This window comes from Plectropomus leopardus, chromosome 18 (assembly GCF_008729295.1).
Source record: "Plectropomus leopardus isolate mb chromosome 18, YSFRI_Pleo_2.0, whole genome shotgun sequence".
Lineage (NCBI taxonomy): Eukaryota > Metazoa > Chordata > Actinopteri > Perciformes > Serranidae > Plectropomus > Plectropomus leopardus.
In genome coordinates, this window is record NC_056480.1 from 10,563,804 (window position 1) to 10,590,393 (window position 26,590).

Consider the following 26,590-nt stretch of genomic DNA (forward strand, 5'->3'; position numbering starts at 1 on the left):
ATTTAGGAGTTTCATCACTATTACTTCTTTGAGGATTTCACCAATATCCTCCTTTTTCTGTCACCTTTTATCTCTTGAAATGCCACTTTATCCATAAAAGTGTCATCACTTTTTTGTTGACCCAAAGACCGAATACTGCAGATTTTTCTGTCCATCAGCAAAAGAAAATACAAATGTTGTCAATCTGGATGTCAGCTGTTGTTCATTTAAACATGAGAAATGAAGCCCACACACAGTGATAAGGGTAAAATAAGAGAACGATTTATTCTTCGCTCTGTTCTACAAAACTTTATTACAACATAAAGCTGACGAACAAAACTGCGTCTGCCGGAAATAAAAGGTTTCTTTCAGAAGAATGCGGACAGCAGTAATCACAGGTGTGAAAACAAATATATGTACAGTACTTACTGACTTATTGGTTAAGATTGATTTTTGTGCTTTGGAGTCATTAGATTCTTTGAGAAAGGCGGGAAAACAAACATCTCCGTTTGGGACAAAGTTTTAAAAACATTAGCACCATTTTATAAGAAGGTTCCTGATAAAACAAAAACCACAAGGAGAACAGTTCTGACTGTAATGCAAAGATTTGGAGCTGACACTCACTTTCTGTATTTCTGTCTCTCTTTCTTTCTACTTTAACCTCCTTTTTTGCTCTGCTTGTCACCACATTAAACCAAAACACAGTAGAAAATATTCTAATGGACACAAAAAAGTAGGAATATTTGACTCATTTTGAGCGTTCATTGGTAAAAAGCATGTGATTCTTGGCACCTTGTTGTGATCCAACAGCAGAATTTAAGAAAGAAAGACATGGAAAGCATGACTCTTTTAAAACCTAATGTCCCAGTACTGCGGTGTCTCTTTAGTGGCTTCAAATTCGTCTTCAGCGGCAGCAAAGTTGATGTTGGTCAGTGACGTCACTTCAGGGTGTTGGGTTGGCCCTCCGGCCTCTGAAAGGTAGAAAAAGCAATGTGCATGAGTGTATAAAGAGAGAGTTTTGGTAAAAGATTTTGGTAAAAAAGAAAAAAGTGGGGAACTATGGCACAGAGATGAAACTAGGCCCTAAAAGTTCAGTGTGTGGGATTTAGGGGGACATATTGGGAAATATTGTACAATGACTAAGTTTTCTTTAGTGTTTAATCACTGGTAAATCAGAATTGTTGCCTTTTCATTACCTGAGAATGAGCTGTTTATATCGACATGGTGAGTGGGTCCTTGTCTTTTAAGATCGCCGTGTTGCATAACTGTGTTTCTACTGTAGCTCAGCGTGGACAAGCCAAACACTGGCTCTAGATACAGCCATTCACATTTTCAGGTCTGCCCATTAGAAGCAGCTTCACAAGGAGCAGCATCAGATTAAAAAAAAATTAACCTGAAACTGCTTTATACTGTGTTTATACCCATTTATATGACCTGGTCCATTTGTGTGGATTTGCTGTGGATAATTCTGCTCACAGTAAAAACCTCCTGAATGTCTGGATCAGAAAAAGGTAAGCACACATTAGTAGGTGGTGGGTGAGCTGCCGGTCTCCGACATGCCAAATGGGGTCAAAGTAACACTGAATTGTAACATGAAATCACTTTATTCAGTGTTTTTACTGGTTAAAATCACCTGGTTTGTTTGTTTTGTAGATTTGGAGACCTCTGCGGATAATTCAGCTCCCAGTAAAATTCCCAAACACTTAAGGAATTCTAACCAGGAGAAGTTTCAGCTGGTTGCAATCTGCAGTCCTCACCACTGGATGCCACCTAAATTCCCCTCAATGTTACACGCTGTTTCTTTAAATACTAAAATGATTAAATGTCTTACTCTGTGTGACAGCATAAAATGTAACAACCCCACAGTCACCATATCATTTTTATATCCAACAATAGAAGAAAAGCATTCTACCTTAAATTGAAATTTTCAACAACTTTGTTTTAAAGGAATATAGATTTGTTTGATTATGATTATCTCTTATCCGCTCCTACAATAAGTGAGATTACGGAGGGGAGAGGACACTGGCATTGTCTGCTCTTCTCCTTCTGAGTTTCAACAGTTAACAATAGTGTTTAAGTATACTGTTGTTGTTGCTAATAACTTATTTTTATGACTTTTAAATATGCTTTTATTTTGGTTGTTTTTATCTGTATCTGCTAATCCTTTTAACTTATAGCACTTTGAAATTTGTTCCCAACTTAAACTGCATCATAAATAAAATCGTTTTTTGTTGTTGTTATTATTATTATTATTATTATTATTATCATTATTAAATCTCACCAGGGATGCAGATGACCTGGGGTCTCTCCCACCTGCCTCCAGACAGACACCTGATCAGAGGATTCATTCTCTGCTGGAAACCCTCAGCACAGTGATAACGCACAACTGCGTTGGTCTCGTATCTCTGTCGAACTTTTCCAAAGATGGAGGCGTTTCTGACCTTGGGTGGCGGACCACATGAGGCTGTTGGAGGAGTTGAGACAAGTTAGGTCCTCACCGGAGCTGATGTTTCATGGTGTAACAACACAAAACACCCACGCGAGGGAGCTGAAACCATTAACGTGGAGCTCTAAATATTTTTACTACTCACAGGTGCCTTTCTTGCAGGTGTATGCAAGGTGATAGTTGCAGGGTACGTCACTCCAGCGTCCGTTATCGTGCCACACCATCACCACACAGTCTTCACCTGACAGGAAATAGCTGTCTGGCTGCCCTCTGTACCAGTTTTCATACAGCTGCATAAGAAGAGACATGGGTGAATTTGTTTTTAACAGTTTGACTTGAAATAATAATTAAAACATTAAGAAGTAAACTGTGAGCACATTAATAATAGTTATTTTGATTTATTTCCTTTTTTGTGATATAAAAGAAGCACAGTCCCTCACCAATGGGTTGCCATCAGACCAGCGGAAATCATCCTCAATGGTTTTATCATTCAAACCGGTCCACTGATATTCTTTGTAGTTGTCTGTTGAGGACAATTAGTCAGTTATATTCACTCCTCAAGACACAATAAGTAAGCGAATAAATCACTCATACAGGACAAACCTTTTCGCTAAACTTACTGTTGATGTAGTCCTGTTCCTCAGGGGTTATGATGGAAACCAGATGAGCTCCCAGCATGCGGCAATGCTGCTCTGCCACCTCCCAGCTCAGACGCTGGCTGAAGTGTCGGTAGCAGAAACCGTGGAACTTATCCCAACCCGGTTCACATCGCTCCAGGTCTGGAAACATCACAGAGGAGGGAGACGGGACACTCAAACAGTCTTTGACATGTTTCAACAGGTTCTTATGCAGCAGAAATAACTGTGCGAAATCCTCCCCAGCTAGCATTTTTTGGTTATAAAAATGTTTCCAGAGGTAGGTTTTCTTTTAGTTCCCAGAATGTTCTTCCTAAAGTTCGGGGAACATTCTTTATAAACAAATCAAAAAATGTTTTTTACTTATTTATTGTTAAAATATCACATTACATTACATTTTCACGAAATATTATCTGTCATTTCAATCCTCAATAACATGTTTTTAAAGTTGCTTTGAAAATATTCCTCCTTTGTTCTCATGTAACATTGTGGGAACGTTTTTTATAAAAAAAAAATTAGTCTATGATTAGCATTAACATTTTAGGAGCATTATTTAAAACAATAAACATCCTTAAAACGTTCTTTGGACATTAGATTGAAATGTTTTCTTTAAAACATTATTGCAACTTCTAGGCAACATTAGCCAATGCTGTGGGAACATTCCCCACTAGATGGGTCTGTTTATCGTGAAAAAGCTACCAGCTTTCCAATTTGTTTGACAGATCTGACAGAAAGATGTTCTGATTGCAACAGACAGCTCACCAGTCTGACAGAAGTCTCCACCATATGTTGGCAAACAGAAACACTGGATCTGCCCGTCTCGGTCAGTGCAGGTGCCTCCGTTGAGACAGGGGTCGTTGATGCACACATCTGAAACAAAACACAGTTCAGATTATTCAGCTGCTGAAACTACATGAGAGCACAACTAACAGTCTGTTTATTTTGTTGTTCAAGTATTCTATTATCTATTACTGTATTTGCGGTATAAGTATGAGGATAAACATGGATTTGCTGCATGAAAAGATTTAAGAAATAGAAGAAGAGAAGACGCTTTAAGTTTAAGGACGCACTTATTGCAGCTCCAGAGGTAGATAAAAAAAAGTGCAAATAACTTATTGGGACATTTACAGGTCATTAAGAGGTCATGTCGAAGCACCAGTGTCCAACGGTCACTTGAGCCAACAGATGGCAGCAGAGGACAAACTTAAGAGGGTCACATGAGGTCAAACTCCTCAGGTCTTCTTTTGTCTTCTTTGGTGCATCTGAGACTTTCTGTCTTCTTTTTCTTCTTCTTCTTCTTCTTTTTACACACTTCATTATTGAACAAACCATGTGAATGATATTTGTGGAGTCAAATGCTATTACACTGTGTGACTGGGTCTTAAAGAAAGGGACACATCTAAACCATAATACATTTCCCCCTTATAATCAGGGTCTTTTCTCTGTTCACAAAGTTTCAGTTTGATTTGCAGAAGTGAACTTAATTCACTCCAGTGCATTACAAAGAGTAATCAACAGACACTGATGTGAGTTGATGTGAGTATGATAAACATTTTAGGAAAGATAAAGCTGACTGCAAGTACACAATACTGATGAGAAACTGGTGTTGAGTACTTCCTGTCAAAAATCCTCCCTGCTACACATCACTTCTACTCACTGTCTCACCCATAAATTCACCTAGGCCACCCCGTCACTCAAATTTGTTTCACATTTGCATCTCTCCTTTCCAAGGGCGTCAGATTTGTTTCAATATTATGAGGGATAAATATAAAACAGGGGGTTTAGGGGTCCTCAAATAGAACATTTTGAGCATCAAACACTTAATGTCTTGTATTCTGTAAAATTTTTATGCACCAATTTATGGTGTTTTCTGTCAAATTAAAAGTCCTTTGCTGCTTTAATGTTTTTATTGGGTGGGACAAATGGACATGTTCTAAATAAACATGTCCTCTGTGTCCCCCCCTGAAATCTACACCTATGCTTGTTTCATGCAAAAATGTGTGCAAAGGTCCATTATTCAAAATTTCTAAGCTATGTTGAGGAAATAAACTTGATTGCAATTTTCAGATTATTTAAAGTAGTGCATAAAGTCATTTTAGTCACACCACATCCTACAAACTCTGCATTTTTAGGCTACACTGAAGTTTTTGTGTGTGTGTGTGTGTGTTTGTGCATTTAATTGGCTCTTATTACTATGACTTTATGTTGTCAAACTCCTGTATACTCTACAAGAGAAATTTCTTTTGGGTTTCAGGCAAAGTGTCCCTGTCAAAAGCCTAGTTGTTTAAAGTCCAGAGGGGAAAAGAGGGGTTGGAGTTTCAATTTAATCTTCTAAATTTGTAAAAGAAAGCAAAATGGAGAGCATGTGTGTCCAAACTGAAATTAAACATTTTACAAGAAGATTTGGTTTATTTGCTTCCTTTGACACCCTGTAAACAAGAGCTCTGTGGTGTCTGTCATTATACTGCACACTCACATACTTCTCCTCAGGTCACCGTGTGCATGTGTATTTGTGTGGGGAGTAATAACTGTTTTACACAAGTTAAATGATAATCATGTGCACTCAAAGTGAAAACATCATTCAGTTTTGCAGAAAAATACACAACTGGGGTTAAGTTTAAAAAAGTGAGACCATGTGCTGTGACCCATGTTGGCATCTCTACTTGGATCTTGGTACAATTCTCAGCCTTTTTTGTGAAGAGTCTGCAAGATTTCCATGAGTTTGTGTGTTTTCCTCAAACAGCACACAATAAATTGCTTGTACATGACAATGTGAGGTCAGTAATTTGAATTACAGAATGAGTCGTGGCTTTCCCACTGACTAAAACTGCAGAGTCTCCATTCTTTTATCAGCATGAATAATGCAAAATATAATCACCACTGCTCACTCCATTACAGCTTAATAGAGGCATTGAAGCTGAGATTGAATGTGAAAATATCCGCATGCTCCCATCTGCGCAATATTCATTTACTGATGCAATCTTTCTTATGTTTAAAAAAGCTTTCACTGATTGAAAGCTTGTCTCCATAAATGAATATATATGTCGGTGCTGAGCATGCTGATAGTAAAAACCATTACATAGTGTTATGTCTTCAACGGCAGACTAAATGTAGCTGAAACCTTACATTGACTGGTGCTTGTTAGTAATCTTGAGTTTAAATGTGAGATCATGCAGCAAATGTGATTGACATACACCATGTGAAATACAATACAATCATTTGATTCCCATTTAATGAAAATACACTGTAAATCACCCACACTTGTTGTATCAGATGTTACTCTTTACCCTATAACTTTATTTTAATCATCTTTTAAAAAAAGGCCTTTTCTGTCTGTATTTGTTATCTGACTTAACTCATATATTTATAGGTAACATGACCTAACTCTAACTGTAAATGTTCTGAGAATGACTGAAATGTGTCAAGGAGTTGATAAGACAAAATTCCCAGTAAAGATAAAGTCTGTTTAAAGATGCAAAGCTCTTTAGATAATCTGAAAGCATCTGTATAGATGGATCGAGCAGCGTGCAGTGCCACTAGTTAAGGGAGGGGTTTGTTCATCATTTTAAGTTCTATTCTGTTGCTGTATGCACCTCAATGATATGCACCCTGTTTCCCTGAAACGAGATGTGCCTTATAACTAAAATTACCTTGTCTTGTTTTATGATTACAGTAATAAACCTACAGCTGCCCAATTTAAGGTGGCAAATTTATTAGATTTATGCCAGTTCTATGGAAGTCAAAAAAGATTTTTGCAAAATTAAATTAAAAATACTTATGAAAAAAATTAAATTACGAGACAGAAAGGCTAAATTATGAGAAAGCAAGTCAGAATTTTGAATTATTAAATCACCATGCCTTACTTTTCTTTTTTAGGTTTTCTTGACAGACACTGACTTCCATAAAATGCACCAATCTCTGTAGCTGCCATTTATAGTAATAACTAAACGGAGCAAAACTGTACGGCGAACTAAAACATCTGAGACTGAAGGGAAACAAAATAACAGATTTATCAGGTGAGAGGGGAAACAAACAGATTAGTTGATTTTTATCATTCTTACGACTAAAAACACAATACTGTATAAATCTTAAAAGATCATGATTAAACAATATAACAGTATAACATGACTCAAATATGAAAACATACTACTAAATGCTACCACTCGCATCAAATAAACACCAAACAATATCTGTGCTTATAAACATAACATTCTGTGCTTCTGGTACTAGACCATCTAAAATAGCAATATAATTCCAAAAATCTGAAAAAAGATAACAGTATTGACATTCGATATGAAGTCCTGGATTAAATATAAAATATTATTGCTGTTGCACTGATTGCTGTTACATTCCAGAGAAAGATTAAGTCCCTTTATTAAGTTACTTTTAGATTACTGCAAAAGATGTCGTATATTAGCAAGAAGAAAATGATATTGAAGAGTATAATCTGCACTTGTTTGGTACAGAAATGTATTTTTTTGCAAATAAAATCCACAGAAAAGAAACTCAGAGAAGGTTTACTAACGTTATCACCATCCAACACATTCTTATCCTAACTCCTCAAATACTGCTGGCTTGGTCAGCTGTAGACATATGTAGTATATTCCTGCATTTGTTGTATATTCCTGCATTTGTTGTTAACATTTTGTGACAGTGCGTCAATATCCGTCTGTAAAATGTATTGTGTCTTTTATATACCCTTCCATTTTCACAGGAAATGTACAGTTACCTGCTGCATACGGTCTACAGTTAAAGTAATCTTTTGTAAAACACCTCATATTCACTTTTATTAGGCTTTAAAAGCACAAGCTTACGTTAAGAAAAATCACCATGTTTGGCTTAACATTCATATGAGAAGCAAGCAGCAGGCTCCTGCATAAAGGTCCAGGATTTGTTGGACCCATCCACTGCCCCCGCACCCGCCCTGTAGGCACTTTCCAACTCCTTATATTACTGACAATATTTGCAACTGATGCCGTCCAGCGGCACATCATACTACCATAACATGTTCCATCCAGCTGCATAATAATTGGATGCTGTCGGCAGGCATATCATACCGCCTTGATGGGTATCGTCCAGTTGACCAGCAGCGTATAATACTAAAGAATGATCTCAAAAATGGTTTGTATGTTTTCCTACCAAAATGAATGCACCCAAATTCATAAATATCACAAATATTACGAAAGACTGTGATCACATGACCAATACGCTGCTAGGAGTAAACAAGAAAGTGGCCCTGCTGTGGTGGATCATTGGACTCTCCCCTGGGACTTTCTCGTGGAGACGAAGGTTTGGAATTAAGTGAATTTTGTGCCCATGTATTCCCTCATCATGTTTCATTTCCTAAACCTAACCATAGTAACGTTGTGTTAATTACATAACTGTATATTCAGGACTTAACATCATTCAAGGGGTGCTAATTCATATGGTATCATACGAACTGTTGTGGTGCATTTTCATGGTATATCAGTCCCAAATGGTCTACGAGAATATGTTGTATACTGCCGTGAAAGGTTTCGTCTGAATGCATTATAAACTGACACCACGTGCGGTGTATCATAGTGCCATGAAAGGTGGATTTTGGCATTGGTGTGTGATGCCAAAATCACTGACCAAGCAGCAGTATTTGATGATTTTGGAATGAGAAAGGGCTGCAACATCACTCTTGAAGAAAATCATTGTAAAAGAAGCACTGAAACACTCATTCATCAACATACCTCTATATTACAGTACTTCACAGAAGTCAATCTTTGGATGAGGGAGAAAACATCATGCACAATAAGACTGGACTGTTGACAAATGTCAAAAGGGAGCTGTCCCAGTGTGAGTATCTCGAAGGGGAGGTGGGGGTCACAACAAGAGAAGTGAGGAGCGTTTTTAAGGTGAAGAGGGAGGAGTCAGAAGGGTGAGTGGGCTTTCTGAGAGTGAAACAAACGTGGGAAGTCGTTTGAAAAAGGAAGGGGATGTGCTTTTACAGAAAATGGAGCAAAGGCAGGTTGAGGACAGATCGGGGGGTTTTAGTGCATCATTGCGTCGAGTAGCAAGAGGAGGACGGTTAGGCTGATGAGAGTGGCTTTAACATTACCTGAAGCTTTCCCCGCACCGCCTACAGCTGCCCTCTCATTAGGCAAGATAAGCAGGGTGGGTGGCTGGGTGAGACTAAACTCAACATCCACCAGACCTTGATCCACTGGTGGTATGAAGGCTGTCACCTTCTCCGGCTCGGCTGTCTTGTGGAAAATATTCGGTGCCGAGGTGGTCGGGCTCCAGCTGCGTCTGGACCAGTGCGTGGTGGTTGTGATGGTGGTTGTGGCCATCTTTGTGGTAGCAGCAGTTGGTGTTGTACTCGAACCTGGAGCTGCTGTGGAGGTTTTTCTGCTGTACTCTAGATCATTTATAGACTCTTGGGGTCCAGTTGTGGTTGTCTGCAGAGCCCACTGAGATGTTTGTGAATCCAGAGGAAAGACAGTAAAGTCCTCCTCAAAGGTTGGGACAATGTTAGCTTCTTCTTCAAGGTTTGGGACAATATTAGCTTCTTCTCCAAGGGTTGGGGACATAGTAGCTTCTTCTCTAAAAGTTGGGGCAACGTTAACTTCTTTTTCAAGGACTGGGGCAATGCTGGTGTCTTCGTCAAGGGTTGGGGCATTACTAGCTTCTTCATCAAACGTTGGGGCAATGCTAGCTTCCCCTTCAAGTGTAAGGGTTGGAGCAGTGCTAGCATCTTCGTCAAAGGCTGGGTCAATGCTAGTTTCCTCCTCAAGTTCAAGGGTTGGGGCAATGCTAGCTTCTTCTTCGAGGGTTGGGGCAATGCTAGCTTCTTCGTCGAGGGTTGGGGCAATGCTAGCTTCTTCGTCGAGGGTTGGGGCAATGCTAGCTTCTCCGTCGAGGGCTGGGGCAATGCTAGCTTCTCCGTCAAGGGCTGGGGCAATGCTAGCTTCTCCGTCGAGGGTTGGGGCAATGCTAGCTTCTTCGTCGAGGGTTGGCACAATGCTAGCTTCTTCATCGAGGGTTGGGGTAATGCTAGTTTCTTCATCAAGGGTTGGGGCAATGCTAGCTTCTCTGTCAAGGGCTGGAGCAATGCTAGCTTCTCCGTCGAGGGTTGGAGCAATGCTAGCTTCTTTGTCGACAGTTGGGGCAACGTAAACTTTGGTTTCAAGGACTTGGTCAATGCTAGTTTCTTCCTCAAGGGTTGGGGTGGCGCTAGCTTCTTCGTCTTCAAAGGTAACTTCTTTTTCAAATATCTGGGTATTGTTAGCTTCTTCCAGCGTAAAGGCAACTTCATCTTTCTCTTCAAGAGTTTGGGAAACTTCAGTTTCTTCTTCAAGGGTTGGGGTGACTGTAATGTCCTCTTCATAAATTGGAGTAACTTTAACATCCTCTCCAAGGGTTGCCATAATCGTAGAAAGTTCTTGTCCACTTGCCTCCTCGTAGCCAGTGGTCGTAGTATCCAGGTACACTCTGTAATCTGATGTTTGATAGTGTGCTGTGGAGGAATCAGTGGGCACCTGAGAGATGCTTGACTTCTCTGGAGACTCAGTGGTAGCTAAACTTATTCCTGATATGAGGTTGTCCTCGGACTTTGTTGGGTGCAGCTGTTTTTCTTCACTTTCCAAAGTGACTGTGTCTTCAATTTCTAAGCTTGTACTTCCCTCCTGTCTAGAAATGGAGGGATCCCATAACTGCGATGCTGTGGAGAGGACATCCAAACTCGGTTTTGCAGAATGGTGTGATCCAGATGAGAGGGTTGGATCAGGGAGTGCAGTCCAAGGCTCAGCAGGAGCACTGCTAGTCGAAGCAGACTGTGACGAGTGAGTGGTGAAGCTGGAAATGGAAGAATCTGATGTGGAGATGAAGCTCACTGCTTCGACATCAAGGTCACTCTCTAGAAAAGAACATAAAGCATTTTTAGAGCTATATATCTATTAAAGGAAGAATTCGACATTTTGGGACATACCCTTAGTTGTGTTCTTGCCGAGTGTTATATGGGAAAACAGATACCACTCTCATATCTGTAAATATGACACTACAGCCAGCAGCTAGTTAGCTTAGCTTCGGGAAACAGCTGACCAGGTTCTGTTAAAATCCGCTTTCAGCACTTTCAGCACCTTTAAAGCTCACTAATATCCATTCAAAAATATAAAGAGGGAGGTGCTTATATACCACAGTATGTCATGGCCGGGTGCAGTAATTGTATGAAGTCTCTGCTGGTTGCCTGGCAACCTCTCAGCGTCAACAAGTCACTGCCCTCAGCCCAGAAATAGTCTTCCACATAAACCCCCATAACACCGTAACTTGCTGTTGTTACACCTTATTTATCGTACAAATAAAACAAATAAGATATAAAATGTTATTTTGTGACTTTTAGAGGTGCTGGTAGATGAATTTTGTCACCTTTTGACCAAACAAGGTTAACTGCCCCCCAAACCCCATCCCCATTTCCAGTCTTTGTGCTAAGCTAAGCTAAACAGTTATCATTTGAAGTTTCATACTTACTGTACAGACATAAGATTATCTTCAGTGTTCTCAATGAAAGCCCAGTTCAGATTTTCAATGAGACAAAGCCTTTTTACAACATTGCAGAGAAAAGTTCAGCAGTGCAAACTCGCTCATCTCAGCTCGACAAAAGTCAGCTGACAGTGTCCCCTGTAACTCGGCTTGTCAAGTAGCCAGCAGCTGGTTTAGGAATGTATGATTTGTCACCTGTTTCAACAGCCAGTCATCATGTCAGCCAGCCAGGTCAGTAATAAACTGTCAGGAAAAAGCCAATTAACTTGCTGTAGCAGTGTGAAGAAGAGCACTAGCTCAAAACATCACTTTTGGATGTGCTAATAAATTGCACTTAAAGGTTATGTTGTTTATTTTTCTCTAACAACAGCCCTCCATCTGGGCATAACAGATGTTAGATTGGCGCATTGCATGTAGTCTTGTTGCAAACTTCAACTCATCTCGTTACAAATCTTTGGTCTAAGTTGGGCTTTACATTTCATTTTTTGTGGGGATTAAACAAACAAGATTTACCATGTTACTTTGTCAGCTTCAGAGGTGCTGGTAGGTGGATTTTGTTGCCTTTGGACAAAGCCAGGCTAGCTGTTGTCTCCTTTTTGCAGTTATTGTGCTAAACTAAGCTAACTGTCGGCTGGTTGTAGCTTCACAGTTACAGTACAGACAAGAGAGTGGCTTCAATCTTCTCATCTAACTCTTGGCAAGAACAAAAAATAGCTTATTTCCCAAAATGCTGAATGATTTATCCAAGATATTAATGCTAGACTTAGAAAATCATATTTATGCTTGACATACCTGAAGAAATATCTCCAGACCCATCCAGAGTTGCCCACACTGAGGTTAGCTCCTTGATAGAAGATGTTGTGGTTTGTGCTGGCTGTGTGAGAGCTTCCTCTTTTGAGGCCTGGGTTGATAGAAACACCTGCACACCATCTTCTGCTGCTTCCTGCTCAAGCTTCACCTCAACCACGGGGTCAAGGGTCACAGAGGTCACCTCCCACAATCTCTCTTCTTGAGTATGATTGCCGTCCGTCTCGCTGTAATTACCTTGTGATCTCTCAAAATTGAAGTTGGTCTCATGTATTCCTTGGGGATCGCTTGGTCTCTGAGATGTATTCTCTTCAGGAATTGTTTCTGAAACTGTTAGGTTATGCGTGTGAGGTTCATATGATGTTTCAGGAAACGCTGTGGTGCTCTCAGGCACAGAGTGGTGAGAGGTGAAATTGTAATGGGAAATGGTCTCATTGTAAATGTCGGGCATTAATGACGTGTTCTGTGTGGAATCGTAGGTTTCTGTGGTGCTGATAGTGCTGTTCATCAGGGCTGTTGGATGCTGGGAGCTGGTTTCTGCAGGAGATGAAGTTTCATTCAATGCCTGGAGAAGGTCCAATGTAAGTGTGGTGTTCAGAGGAGACTCTGTTGTGTCTGATACAATTGTTGGGTGCGTGCCAACTAGGCTTTCCTCAGCGGAGGAGCTGGAGACGAGGGGAAAAGATTCAAGCAACCTTTGAGCTTTAAGCTCCACGTGCTCTGAATGTTGGTTCAGTTGCAGCTCTTGATCTGTATCCATGAGAATAACAACATCTTGGCCGATGTTCTCGGGCTCTGTAGCCACATAGTCCATGGGAGAGTCGGTGGGAGTATTTCTGTTGTCTGTGGAGAACACATAAGTTATATTAAAATATTTTGATTTAATAAATATGAAATCAAGTTTCTTTTGCTCACTTTGATTCAACATTTTTTCCACCTCCTTGCAGTTTAATATCATACATAATCATTGTAAATAACTAACATTTACATATACATGAATGTCTATTCTTCCTCAGTATCCAATGCATTGTTCTATTTCATGCACAAACTTTTTAAGGCAAAACATACTCACCTCTGAAACAATAAACGTCATGAAGGCTGGATGGCTCTGGGAAGCCAGTTTGGTTGCTGAAACGGTACAGTGTTTTGACGCCTGGCTGAGGCCCTCCGCAGCGATCTCTTGGGGTTATGATGGGATAGCGCACACTGCCATCAGACAGCCAGCCAGGACTGCATCGGTCCAGACCTTCACTCCATGCCAAGTACAGCTGTGCTGTCGTAGCCAGCTCTGCTCCTGCTCCTCTGCAGTAAGACTGCGCTTCATCAAATGACGACTGCTGAGGGATGGAGTCATGAAACACTTCCCCTGTACAAAAACAACATATTTCACAGGTTTTATTTTGTCTTTTCACCATATGTACAATATATAGTTGGATTAATTTTCTCATGATGAGATATGTAGATACAGTTAAGTGAGACACTGGTATAAGTGGCTGACTAATTTTAGCTTATAGTGTTATGTTGGTTTAAAAGAAACAAGAAATTGCAGTACAGGAGTGCAAAAAAGAGTTTGAGGTAATTTAGGAATACTATTTTGTTGATTCATTCACTTTGTCCTAATAAACAATGGTCAATACAGTGTATCATTATTTTATTTTTAAGATCTTAGATACTGGCATCAGAATTGGCCTAAAAGTCTAATATAGGCTTTATTATTCTAATATAGGCTAATATAGGCTTTAAGTCAAAGAAATATTAATATTCATACCGTAAATTTCCTCTACATAACAGTAAACATCAAATAGATCATTTGGATCCACTGTCCCATAGTTTCTCACTCCTGGTTGGCCATCCATGTCTCCATAACAACCTTCCCGGGGCACTTGGATTGGGTACCTGTAAGAATAGGAAAAAAATGCTCACGTTAAAGGGACAGTTTACCTTCAAATCAAAATTATATATTGTTCCTCTTACCTGCAATGCTATTTATCAGTCTTGATTGTTTTAGTGTGAGTTACCAAATGATGGAGATATTGTCTATAGTGAAAAAATATGTATTTTTGTTTTTGGGGTGAAGTGTCCCTTTAAAATAACCTCTTAGGATTTGTAAAATAGTCTTTAAATTCTAGTCGAAGTGCAATTTCATGTCTGAATTTTGGGAAAATGTGTGGTTCAGGTTCAGAAATATGATAATAATAATATTTTCATTAAAGAAAGGGTTGCAGTCATTAAAGCATGTGAGTGTTTCACTTAGTGTTTGCACCACAGAGCTTTGATTTAATCATGGAAAATACAGATACTGAGGTGATGAGATACCTGACAGACTGGTCTGCTAACCAGCCTGCATCACACTGCTCGTAGCCGTCATAATACGCTGCCAGCAGCTGGTCAGGAGTAGCAATTTGAGCCCCGATGGCCTCACAAGCCCTCTGGGCCTGTTGGAAGGAAAACGCATAGCGGCCCAAAGCATCTCTATAGTGGAATACAACACCTAAACACACAAACATGCACATAAACACACAAAGATACGCACATTTTTATATTTAAATTGTACAAAAACACCAAAAAATATTCATGAATCTAAAATTTGCCCAGAAATCTAATAAAATAAATCCGATTACAACCACAAAAATGTGATAATATTGCTCTCACTGCACTTAATATTGTATCCTGTATCATCTTTATATTTATCAGAATCTTTCCAAAACTCTATGCGCTACATCTTTAATATTGTTACCTTTGACTTTGAGCTGTACGAGGTCGCTGGCATCCTCCAGGCCCTGCTGCACCTCGCAGCGATAGTGACCCGAGTCACTTGAGCGCAAATCTCCCAGCCACAACGACAGATCTTCAGGGGAGGAGGTGTAGTTGAGCCAGGCGGCGCGGTCTCGGTACGCCTCGTTTACCTTTATCCTTTGACCCCGTGCCACCAAAATCTGTGTCTCCACCCCACCGGACACCACGGTCCACTTGACTCGTGGTGCAACAGAGGAGGAGGACGACAGAGACACCAAGCATGGGATGGAGATGGAGCTGCCCAGTGGTGCGGAAACTGAACCTGAGTACGGGATGTTCACCTGGAGCTGCCGGACCTCATCTGCAGGAGAGAAGAATAAAGGATACGGAGCGTGAAGAGCAGAGCAGCTCTGTGAATTTGCTGAGAGTAGTGAATCATACTTTGCCTTTGCTTATAACTGAATATGAATGAACGCTGAAAGTCAGAGATAATGGGAAAATGCAGACGTACCCGATGCAGATGGAGTTTGTGTGGGGAAGGCCAGAGTGAGGCGGCAAATTGCAATGAGAAGTGCGAGTATTTGGACATGTCTATGGAGATAAAGAGGAAAAAAAAGAGTGAAAATTAAGATTAGCTCAAACATGAAGATTAATAAAGCATTTGTGTTGTAAACTCTGGGAAAGGACAGAAAATTGACACACGTTATTTCTCCTTGCCAACTTCTAATTTCACACACGTTTAACCTTTAATAAGCAGAGTGAGTTCTGATATTGTGTTGATTCAGCTCCACTGATCTCACTAAACTGATTTATTGTAATATTAAAGGTCACAACCGGCACAACATCGAGCAACCTTCACTGCAGCATAGTGGGAATTTAGCTTTGCACATGACTGATATGCAGCGGAGTGAAGGAACAGACTCAAGGTTACAGTGTAATGCTCTGATTTGTAGACATTTATTATTTGCATCTGATATGATTATGCTTATATAATCCTGTTTAGAGATGAATTTGTACCACTAGATTCATTTTGTTAGAAAAAAGTAAACAGACAAAAGCTTTACGTGGGCCATAAAACATCAAGCTTATATAAAAATTGAGGGATTAAAAGACCTTAAGGTTATCTTAGGAGAGGAACGACATGAAAGAGGCCAAGAAGTTCACTATAAAATCTTCCTTTGGGAGCAGATATCATTACATTAAGTCAATATTAAAACAGAGTCTGAGAAGAAGAGTGCAGCCACTCTGGCAGATCTGTGAAGCTGAATTTACATTAATGCTTCAAGACAAATGCAAAAGTTACCAACTTAGTTTGTCTGTCAAAAACAAAAAATATAGTATTCAATTCAGTAGAGTACTACAGGAATGAATACTAAAACCTGGAAATGAGTTAGGCTCAGCACTCCTGCTTCCCATGCGTTGATATCGGTGAGTATTTTTTTGAATGGGTTAGAAACCTAACATAATGTCTGTGGTTAACATGATCTTTAGAGATTGTAATGTTTCATTCTAAGACACAAAACATGTAAGTAAATTTCCCTCTCTTGAATTTTAAGCTTTTATATGTCTTTAAAAAGGCATCTGCTAACAAGTGGCTGAATGAGGCTACATAATGTCATATGGCCAAACACAGCTTTAAAGCTTCGTCCGGGAGGAGACAATAAGTCATTTGACTGTAATGTTGGTCATTTTTAGTCTCATGTTGGCTTTGTAACTTGCATTTAGGCCAGAAAAATAATAAAAGTATCACTCATTTGTGAAGATTATCTTGCTGAACAAAACATGTAAGTATCGTAAACTTTTGTTTGCCACATTTTTTGTTTTTGAAAGTCCCACACACTTTTTAAAAAAGGAACCAGGGGGATGCTTACTTTTGTGTTGGCCAACCAAAATAAAATTTGAACTGAAACCTGAAATGTACAGGTAAAGATAGGGAGTAGCATTAGAATTACACTACGAAGTGTTTTCTTTTATTTAGTCTACTCTTACTGATATAAATGGGTGGAAAATTATTATTCATTTGACAAGAACAATTCTTATTGATGAAAAGAAAACAAGAAGTGTAAAAGAGACTAAATTAGTTACAAGTCCAAGTCAAGTCTCTGACCATATGCTAAAAAGGCTCCCTAAAAATCGGATAAAAATATCAAGAAAACCTCTCAGAATAATGCAATAATATGCAACAGAGACTAAAGCTTACAAAATGAATAAAGTTAAATCACTACCCTTTTAAAACATTTACAACAAAACCTGAACATGATTACCCTCATAAAAGAGGGATTTACTGCAGGACTATTGCATTTAACTACATCAGTTTTAAATAGGTATTAAACTGGCAGCTGAGTGTTTATATATATATTGTACATTTGGAGAAAATCTTAATAAACTGTGTAAAACACTGACACAAAAGCGACACAAGACACTGAAAAAACGTATTTCAAATCTATAAAAGAGCAATTTCTCTGGTTTTCAAAGGGAAGCTGGAAGCACAGGCTCCTGACCACAAGCTATTCATCACCTCCGGGAGCTAATGACATGGCATCTCTGCCCAGAGGCATCCTGCCAGCTCTCCGTCACCAGCCTGGCCCTGTCATTAACCCAGCAGGCATGGCAGGACGCTCACAGTGACCTCACACAACCTCCTGAGGCGGCCATGGTGTTCATTTTTTATTAAAAAGCACCACTCCAGCTCCAAAATACTGTTACTTTAGATTTCCATTAAGCGATTGGTAGTAAGAGAACTATTGGCAGCCAGTTTTATATCAAATAATAGTTTCTTTATTTTTTTTTTTTTAAGCAAGTGCCAAAAATTCATAGATTCAAACTTTTCAAATGTGAATACCACCAAACACCAAACATGGTGGCACAAAAATCATGTACCACCATGATAATCACAATATCATGTTTTGTTTTAAGCCAAAACATGATATTTTTCTAATGATAACCCAATGTTATTTGTGCTTGCACCTAACCACACGTTTACCACAGTGTTGTTGAGAAATATTAAGTTTCGATGTGCTACAAAATAATGTGCAAATGTAATGTGTTTGTGGTTCAAACATCTCTTCTGGTGATTGGATGCATGTCCAAGTGGTATCGTTTGGCACCGCTGTCGCAAAAACAACCAGATCGCTTTCCATTTTCATCAGAGCCAAGAAACTGCCAGCAACACAGGACACATTGCATTTTGTTTTTTTTTTGTTACTTAAGCTGTTCAACCGTCCGCCATTTCCGTTATTGGGGATAATAACTGCAAAAAGCTAACAGTGATACTCTTTCATAAATGGAGCCTTCATTTTCATAGAAAGCTACACTTACCGAAACCAATCTAAACACCAGTGGTGTTTTCTATAGTAACTGCATTGTGCAGTCAACATTTACTTCATAATGCTGAGGTAAAGTAAAAAACGTTTTTATTTACACTTTAACATCTAAGAAGCTTCAGTGCTGGAGCGAATTATAATTAAGTTTTACAACTAAATGTGTGTGGGTTTTTTAAAAAATAAACTAAAAAACACATATTCTTTAGATATTTACATACTCCACCACATAAACAACTCACCAGATTTACAGTTTTAAACATTTGACTTTCAACTTGAATACTAAATTCACAATACTTCTCCTGTCATGTGAGGGGTGGCACTATAAAACAGTACTTAAGTATGCAGTTTTAGGACAGAGAAACTCTTCATGAAGAAATTTCAGATTGTTGGACTGATGGGCTGATGCCACCGACACAACAAATCTCCCAAAATAAAAGCTCCAAAATCCCACTCTTGATGGTCAAATGTTGAAAAGAATGGAGCACACAAGAGTTACTGTGTGTGTGTGTGTGTGTGTGTGTGTGTGTGTGTGTGTGTGTGTATATGTGTGTTTGCCCGCCTCATTCATTTCTGTCAAGAAGAAGTTTTAATAAACAGCCAAAAAATGGCAGTATGTCTCACTCAGACACCATTCAGTTGTCTTAACATGTTCGACATAAACATGCTCAAGGTGGTAAGGGGTCTGCTAAATAAAGACAAATGAATAGACTACACATCATGAAGGTCAGAACCACAGCAGTAAGCCAAACGCTGAACAAGCACTGATAAACTTTTCTGCGTCTGTGTATCAAACCCATCGGCACAAACACAGCTCGCTAACTTGTGTCAGATTAAATGGCCCTCTTTGATGGCAGAATAATTGTTGTCTGTTTCCTCAGCCAGCTGGGACGACTCCACAGGGCTGGTATCACTATTAGTATTCTTGACGGGAAAACGCCTCACAAAAAGCGAGCAGTGGGCCAGGAGGACAGCTGCACACTGTGCTTTCACTTCAGACCGACTCCCTCACAAAAGGCCTCGGAGGAAAATTAAAGGACAGGGCACTGGCACACTCGCTTGCTTTTTCTCTCTCCTTTCTCTCACTTCTTTTCAACGATGGAAAAGGAAGTTTTTAACCACTAAGAATCGTTCTAGGGCAGGCCGCGCACAAAAGGCCACATTAAGACACTGCACACTGTTTCTAATGGTGTCACTGCTGCTGTGAGAGTGTGCTTGTGTACGAGTTGGTGCATTCAGACTGATGACAGAGGAGAAAACGCTGGTCGCTGATGATTATTTTGCGACTTTTTAAGATCACAAAGTCTTTGGCCTCGCCCGTCACCAGGCGCTTTGCAGCTCTGCTCTTTTTAACGAGAGTAACAATGAAGACAAGTCAAGCTAAAATCAATGCCACCCACTGCATTTACAGGTCGAGAAACTGCAGCCAATGCATTATTCACGAGCAGAACTAATCCAGTCTCCTCCTCCAGCAAGAACATACAAGTAAGCAAAAAGGGACTGACATCAGTCAGAACCACACAAAGCCCACAGCAGATCTAAAAATCTGTCATCTTTAAATTTAAATGCTATAAATAAGTGTGGAGAAAGAAAATGGGATCAGATGGTGTCACTGCTGCACTGACAACTAAAGCTGGTTCAGTATATATTGTGGGTGGCCTCTGCAGTGCTCTGCATCAAGGTTAACTCAGGCAAATGTTTTCTCTCCACCAACAAGCAGGAGAATAACTCCTGATCTCAGTTAAGCAGATCAAACAAACATACAGAGACACAGAGATGACTGATGTAAGCTCTGTGGAGCGCTGAGCTGGGACTGACTTTAGCAGTGATGAGTCTTTAATAAAATACATATGGGGATCTCCAAAAATGTGCAGTAATTGAGTTTCACAAGGTAGAAATCCACTCTAGTTTAAGTTTCTGTCTACCAGTCCCTGTGCGGCTTCAGTTCACAAAACATCTCCCATTTTTGATTTATTTTAGACTTGGGTTATACAGTATGGAAACTAATTATACATAAGAATGAGATGCAACATAAATTACTTATCCAAAGCTACATCTTTCTTCAAGAGGGCACCAAATTTTTATGACTCTTTTATCTAAACTGTAATAAAAAAGTTTAGAAATCCCTCAAGATACTTGCATTCTTGAGGGCCAGACACAGCCCGACTGCATCGCCTTTTGTCACCTGTATCTTGGCCAAAAAAGCTGCACTTGATCGCACTGCAGACAACAGCCAACTAGCACGTACAATCTGCGACTGCGTGAGAGGAAATACCTCTTCATACCAGCAGAGGGCGGTAGTTTGTATTCATCGTTAAAAAATGGGAACAAGAAGACTGACAGGACGGATTCGAGATGCGAATTAGCACATTAAAAACACAACCTGATGTCGAATGAAGACAGGATACGGTGACACAAACAATAATGAACCGTTTCTGCGTAACCCCTTGAAACCTGAGAGAAATGGCTTGATTTTTTTTTTTTTCTAGACAAGAAGGCCATGAGCAACTTAACAAGAAAGGACCCTGGACATTTTTTTAAAAATAATTTTCTAATAATATTCCCTTTGTCCAAATCAATTTTTCAGGTCGTTTACTTCTCACCTTTTACCAATTTCTTGCTTATTGTTTCATGATTTTGAAAGAAATCAAACCGATTTGCTTAGTTTCCAGTTGTTTGTTAGTGAAAGGCATCTGAATGCAGCACAAGAAAACTGATGCCGATTCAGGTTTCAAAAGGTTAAGAGTTCGATGGCTTTTCTTTTCGTGGTCTGAGCTGAGCAGCTAATCAGAGTGATTTCATTCATCAACAGGTTCAGCCCTCTCGGATGCTGATTTAACACGCTGAATTGTCTGAAAAGCAGACAAGGGCCAACTTTTGCCAACAGTGCAGCACACACCACCAACACTAGAGTGACTGATGCTCACTGACATCCCAGTCAACAACCAGATCCCAGAGTCTCATCTATGCTGACGACATTCTCCTGGTAACGTAGCACCTGGAAAGTAAAGTGCAGTCTTGCTTGACAGGATGATGTAATTTAAGACAAGTGACTAAGGTTCAGATGGTGGACAGCCAACTCCAAACCGAATATCATATTCCCAGAGCAAAGTCTCTCCTCAAACACTGACGCTTGATAAATGGCCCTCTGTGTCTGATACTGACATAACGAGGCACACTTTAGTGTCTGTATGCGACGCACACTGGGCCACATCATTATTACACACTCTGAGCACTCTGGCGTAGTATGAAGAGCGATAAAGTTTGTGTAGTGTGGGAGGGAGTGGCAGATGGGTTAAACAATGACAGGACTTTCACCCTGGAGACCACTGTTTGTGTGCTGTGTGAAACCATAAGTCACATGTCGCATTTTATTAGTTTGTAAGAAATGTACTTATTTTAGGCCAAACCATGAGCGGTTTTCTAAACCTAGCAAGTACTCTTACAGCCTACATCTAAAAACGAAGTAAAATAATAATAAAATTTTTTTTTAAAAAATAAATAAATAAAAAAAAATTTTTTTAAAATGAAGTAAACCTACATTGTTTTTGGAATGTATGCTTTTAATGGTTGGAAACTGTACATTTACTGTATAAAATGTAAGTTTATTTTGAAAATAAACTATCCACTTAATTATTTGATTGGAATTAAGTTATTTTATTTATTAGCTGAATTAAGTAACATGATTTCTGTTTCTTTTTCTTTGAGTTTTTCAACCTAACACTCATACGACAATAATCATCATTTCAATAAATGAAGGAAATGGGTGGAGTTGTGCTGTATCCTCTGTTGTTATCTATGCCGGGTCAAGTTCAGGCAGGCATTGAGGCTAAAACTCAAACTCAGAAACTCGACACATATGATGAGCAGATTGTGACGTTACAGGGGTACCTACAGTAAAGCATCATAGTTTGAAGCTTTGGACCAGTGACCAGATGTCAGTATTAAGTGAGTTGGGAGCGAGAATGTGTTGGTCTAATCTAACAGGGACTATTCACTCAACACCACTCCTCCGACTCCCTCCACCATCAAACGTTAACGCCTCCACACATCCGATGAGCCGCGCTCACTCAAAGGACTCATCCCACCTCCCAAACCTACAGACATCTCCAGGAAAGCCTCTGTCTGTCTCCCAACAAGATGACCAATTGGAAAAGTCACCCACCACATGATTCGCCACCCAACGTGCCTGGGAACGAGTCGAAGGATCAAACAAACACCTGATCCAGACCTGACTCAGCAAATCCGTGGACTGACCACAGCCTGTGTGTGGCAAACCCATTACAGACCACGACAAACTGTACACAGAGTGGAGTGGGGGCAACAGATGAATTACTAAACTGTATCTGCCCATCAGGAACTCTTTAATTTGAGGTAAACTAATCCTACACCAACATTTTATGATCTTAAATCTGCTTTTTGGTCCCAATACATCTTCAGCTGGATGCTGCCTGAGAACTCTGCATTAAACAATTTACTTATTACTGCTGGTATCAGTGAGTCTTTTCATAGGCTTTAACCACAAACAATTAGATATATACTTTAACTATACTATGACATAAGTGGCCTGATAAGTGGCCATCCTATATTGTGTAATTTTAAACTCCACAGTATATTCCATGTTCAGTCTTTCATAAACATCAGAATAAAATGTCTGAGTTGAACAGAATAAACAGGTATAATGTATATCCTCTTTGGGAACATAATACAAAATGTATTTTTATTAACTTCAACTTCAGCTTCAGCTCCAGACTATTAATGGTGTAATTGTAATTGCAGCACATTCACCCTTAAATTCTTTTAAAATTATCTCTGGATCTTGAACCGGTTTCTTTCTGGACTCTTTGAACCTTGGTGCTATCTAGAGAACCAGCTTGCGTTTCCATCAATTTTGCGCAGAACCATTGAAGATGTGTCATCAACAGAGTGTCTTGCACAATGCACAATGGAAGTGAACAGTAGAAGTAGAATCATGGGTTACATTGATTATCTGCGAAGTGTTGTTCTGTTACTAAAGATATTTGGTTTTTTCTGACTATTAATAAGACAGCAGCACTCTCTTTTTTTCTGAAGAAAACTGCTGTTTTTTTGGGATCCAGCTGAGAACCATTTTTTTCTCAGATTTTGAACCAATTTATTTTGGTTGAAATAATCCAATATGTTTTAAATTAGGTGCGGGAACCAGAACAGCGCTGGTTCCATGTTGGTGGAAAAGGGAATACAGAGACAGCAATTTTACTTGCCTTTGCTGTTATACAACATGTGACACACATTCACTGCCAACTGATCACCATCTACGGGATCAGCGTTAACCCATTTGTGCCCAAAGATTAGCACAGATATAGTATAATAACGAAAATTCCACACCATTTGTCCTGATTGGTCTAAAGTCTTGAAATCTGGGATGGTTGTTCTTCAGGTTAGTGTCTGAAGTGAGAAATAAGCAAAAGCACTAATGTTGTGATTTTTAATTGTCTTCTGCATGACCTTTTTACACTGTAAAATAGTGCATAATTATTGTTTCATGTGTTGTTTCTGAGATACAGCCCCTTTCTTATCATACTATATTTAGTCTTTGGTCTTTTTTCCTAAATTATAATGGAATATATGGAAAACACAGTCATCCCATGTGCCTAAACACCAAATATAGCATCCGTTGATGAGAAAATGTCACTTTTCAGCCAAACAGTTTGACCAATGTTGAAAATTTCTTTAAATTATTGCTTAGGCGAGCTCAAAAAAACACTTCCACCACAGAAAATTTTAAATTTTCAGTTGTAGGCACAAATGGGTTAATGTGAGCTGATGTTATGACAACATTTATATCATATAATCAACTGAGCATCTCCTTTCATTACCCGATGTTTAGTATCAACAGTAGACCACCAAATTCAAGCTCTAGGGATTTTGGATTTGGCCACATGATGCCCAAGAAATTACAGAGAACCATATCAATGCTTTGACTTGCTCCACTGGCTAATATCAGACCAGAGAGCCACTGGACCATCAAAAAAAGAGAGAGGAATCTTTAAAAGTCTGCTTTCTCTCCTTTAATTCATCTCTACCTGTCCATTAATGAAGTCTACCTGGACCCTGAGGTGGAGGAGATGAAGAGAGGAGGCTAAATGTGCACTTAAGACAAAAAGCTGGCTTCTTGTGTCTCCTGCAGGGCACTGGAACAACATTTCAGAGTTTCAATTCAGCAGCATTTGTGCTTTACTCTCAAAGGAAATATTTAAATTAAAAGGAAAGTTTTGCAGTGGCCTGCATCACATGAGGGTTGCTCTCTGTAAATGCAGAGGACAGTAAGTCAGTGCTGCTAGAGTTTTTCATCTAGTTAACCCTTTGGAACCTAAGTGAATGGGTTTGATTATTTTCATTGCTTGAAAGAGCAACTTATCAAGAAAATAAAGAGTGTAAGAAAACTGCATGAAAAATTAGCCCCCCTCAAAAAAAGTACTAAAAATTAAAAATAAATATTTTGTGAAATTTTTGAATAAATAATTTTAACATTCATAATCATAGTTTCTGGATATGTTCCATATTCCATTATTATAACTTTTTATAATTTTTTTTAATAATAATACTCTCTCTCATAATAATAATTTTCTTGTTGTTTTTTTGTCACCTTCAACCAATTTCTTGCAGTTTTGTCATTGCCCTTTTTGCTGTGTTTTTGAGAGAAAACTTAACCTATTTGCTCAGGTTTCATGGTTTTAAATACTTGTGAAAGGGGTCTGAATGCAGCACAAGGTAAAATGATGGCCATCCAGGTTTCAAAGGGTTAAGGGACAATCTCACGCTCACCTGTATAAAAAAAATAAATCATCACAGCGCCTCACAATCATTGAACAATCATGGATGCGAAGGTGAAAGATGCAAAACCCTCCAAAATCTGCATGCACTTGTAAAACACAGTGGGGGTTCGTGATGTGCAAGTAAACCAAAAAGGAAAAAGCGCAAAGCCAATTAGAAGAAAGTTATACTTAAGTAAGTGCGTCAGTTCCTCAAAGGGACATTTTTAGGGGAGAAAATGAACCTCTGGCCACAATTTCAGGACCTCCTCTAAGGACAGCAACTGCTGTGATGTACTTAACTTGCTGAAGAGGGTCATTTTCTTAAATGCCTCCATAATTTAAAATGACATTATACATTAAAAAAAAAAACTTAGACCGCATCAACTGCGTATTACGAACAGTCAAAACAACAGAAACCTACCGGCTTCTTCTGAGCAGCATTTCAGCTGATGCAGGATGGATTGACTTCACTGCTGTTTAAAGTATTTTCCGTCAGCTGCGCGCAGCTTGCTGCAGTGCGTCTGTCCTGTCGGAGAGAGAGTCTCTGGATGCTCTGCGCAGGTATGAATGAGGGGAGTTGGAGCTGCTGTCCGACCGACTCCAAGTCTTCGGTGAGAGGAAAGGAGGGAGTTGAGAGAAAGTGAAGCCAGATATGAAATCCTGAACTGCCCACTTTTTCACCCAACAATCGGGATGGAGATGGCGCATGCCTGTCAAAGGGGATAGGGAGGGATGACATAGAAAATAACCGATGTTATAGGCCATGAAGTGAAGAGAGATGAGCTATGTGGATTTTTTTTTCCTGCAGGGACACAGAAATGCATTGAGCGTCATTTGGAGTCAGCGCAGCAGCAATACGGAGCTGCTGATTTCTGCAGGTGATATTGCAGCACAGTCACCTATACTGGAGGAGGAGGAGGAGGGAGAGTGAGCCGACAATTTACACCTCCTCCTAAATGTATCGTTGGTCTTTTTAAATCACCAAAAAGAAGTTTGCATGTATCACCAGCAGTTTGCAACATCCTACAGAGCAGCGGTCCCTGTGCAGCAGCCGCTCAGTCTGTCAGTTTACAACTTCAATCTTCAGGGTGTGTTTGACACCAGCATTTGATACGAGACCCATAAACTCAATGCAACATGCCACAATTTAACTGCAGCTCATCCAGAAATAGCCGCGAAAAAAAAAAAAAAAAAGACAAAAATGTGCTTCAAAGCAGCATAAAAATAGAAATACATATTTTTTTGATTTTCTCTGCACCGTTTATCTTTTAATTGTTGTTACTTACTGGTTTTGACCAGTAAATGGCAGCTCAAAAAAGTTTTATACAAATATTGTTGAAGAGCAATAAAACATGCATTTGTTGT

At 39.5% G+C, this 26,590-nt stretch overlaps 1 protein-coding gene across 1 annotated transcript; it reads right to left on the reverse strand.

Moving 5' to 3' along the window:
• Positions 1-250: 250 nt before the first annotated feature.
• LOC121957840 (brevican core protein-like) lies at positions 251-25,917 on the reverse strand. Its single transcript, XM_042506628.1, has 14 exons — positions 25,647-25,917; positions 15,620-15,699; positions 15,110-15,469; positions 14,689-14,863; positions 14,141-14,268; positions 13,445-13,738; positions 12,358-13,215; positions 9,146-10,942; positions 3,823-3,930; positions 3,046-3,204; positions 2,866-2,948; positions 2,571-2,715; positions 2,261-2,443; positions 251-950 (listed from the first exon to the last, which is right to left on the reverse strand). The coding sequence occupies exons 1-14, from the start codon at positions 25,664-25,666 to the stop codon at positions 829-831; spliced, it is 4,512 nt and encodes a 1,503-aa protein (XP_042362562.1). The 5' UTR covers positions 25,667-25,917; the 3' UTR covers positions 251-828.
• Between the last annotated feature and the right edge of the window lie 673 nt (positions 25,918-26,590).

Bases quoted from the DNA above. Each gene is read 5' to 3' on its own strand.
- LOC121957840 (XM_042506628.1), bottom strand. From the start codon at position 25,666: ATGCTGCTCAGAAGAAGCCG. The intron at 14,864-15,109 runs GTAACAATATTA...TTGTGTGTTTAG, and splicing joins CGTACAGCTCAAAGTCAAAG to GTGTTGTATTCCACTATAGA. The intron at 2,444-2,570 runs GTGAGTAGTAAA...CTCCTCCAACAG, and splicing joins CACCTGCAAGAAAGGCACCT to CCTCATGTGGTCCGCCACCC.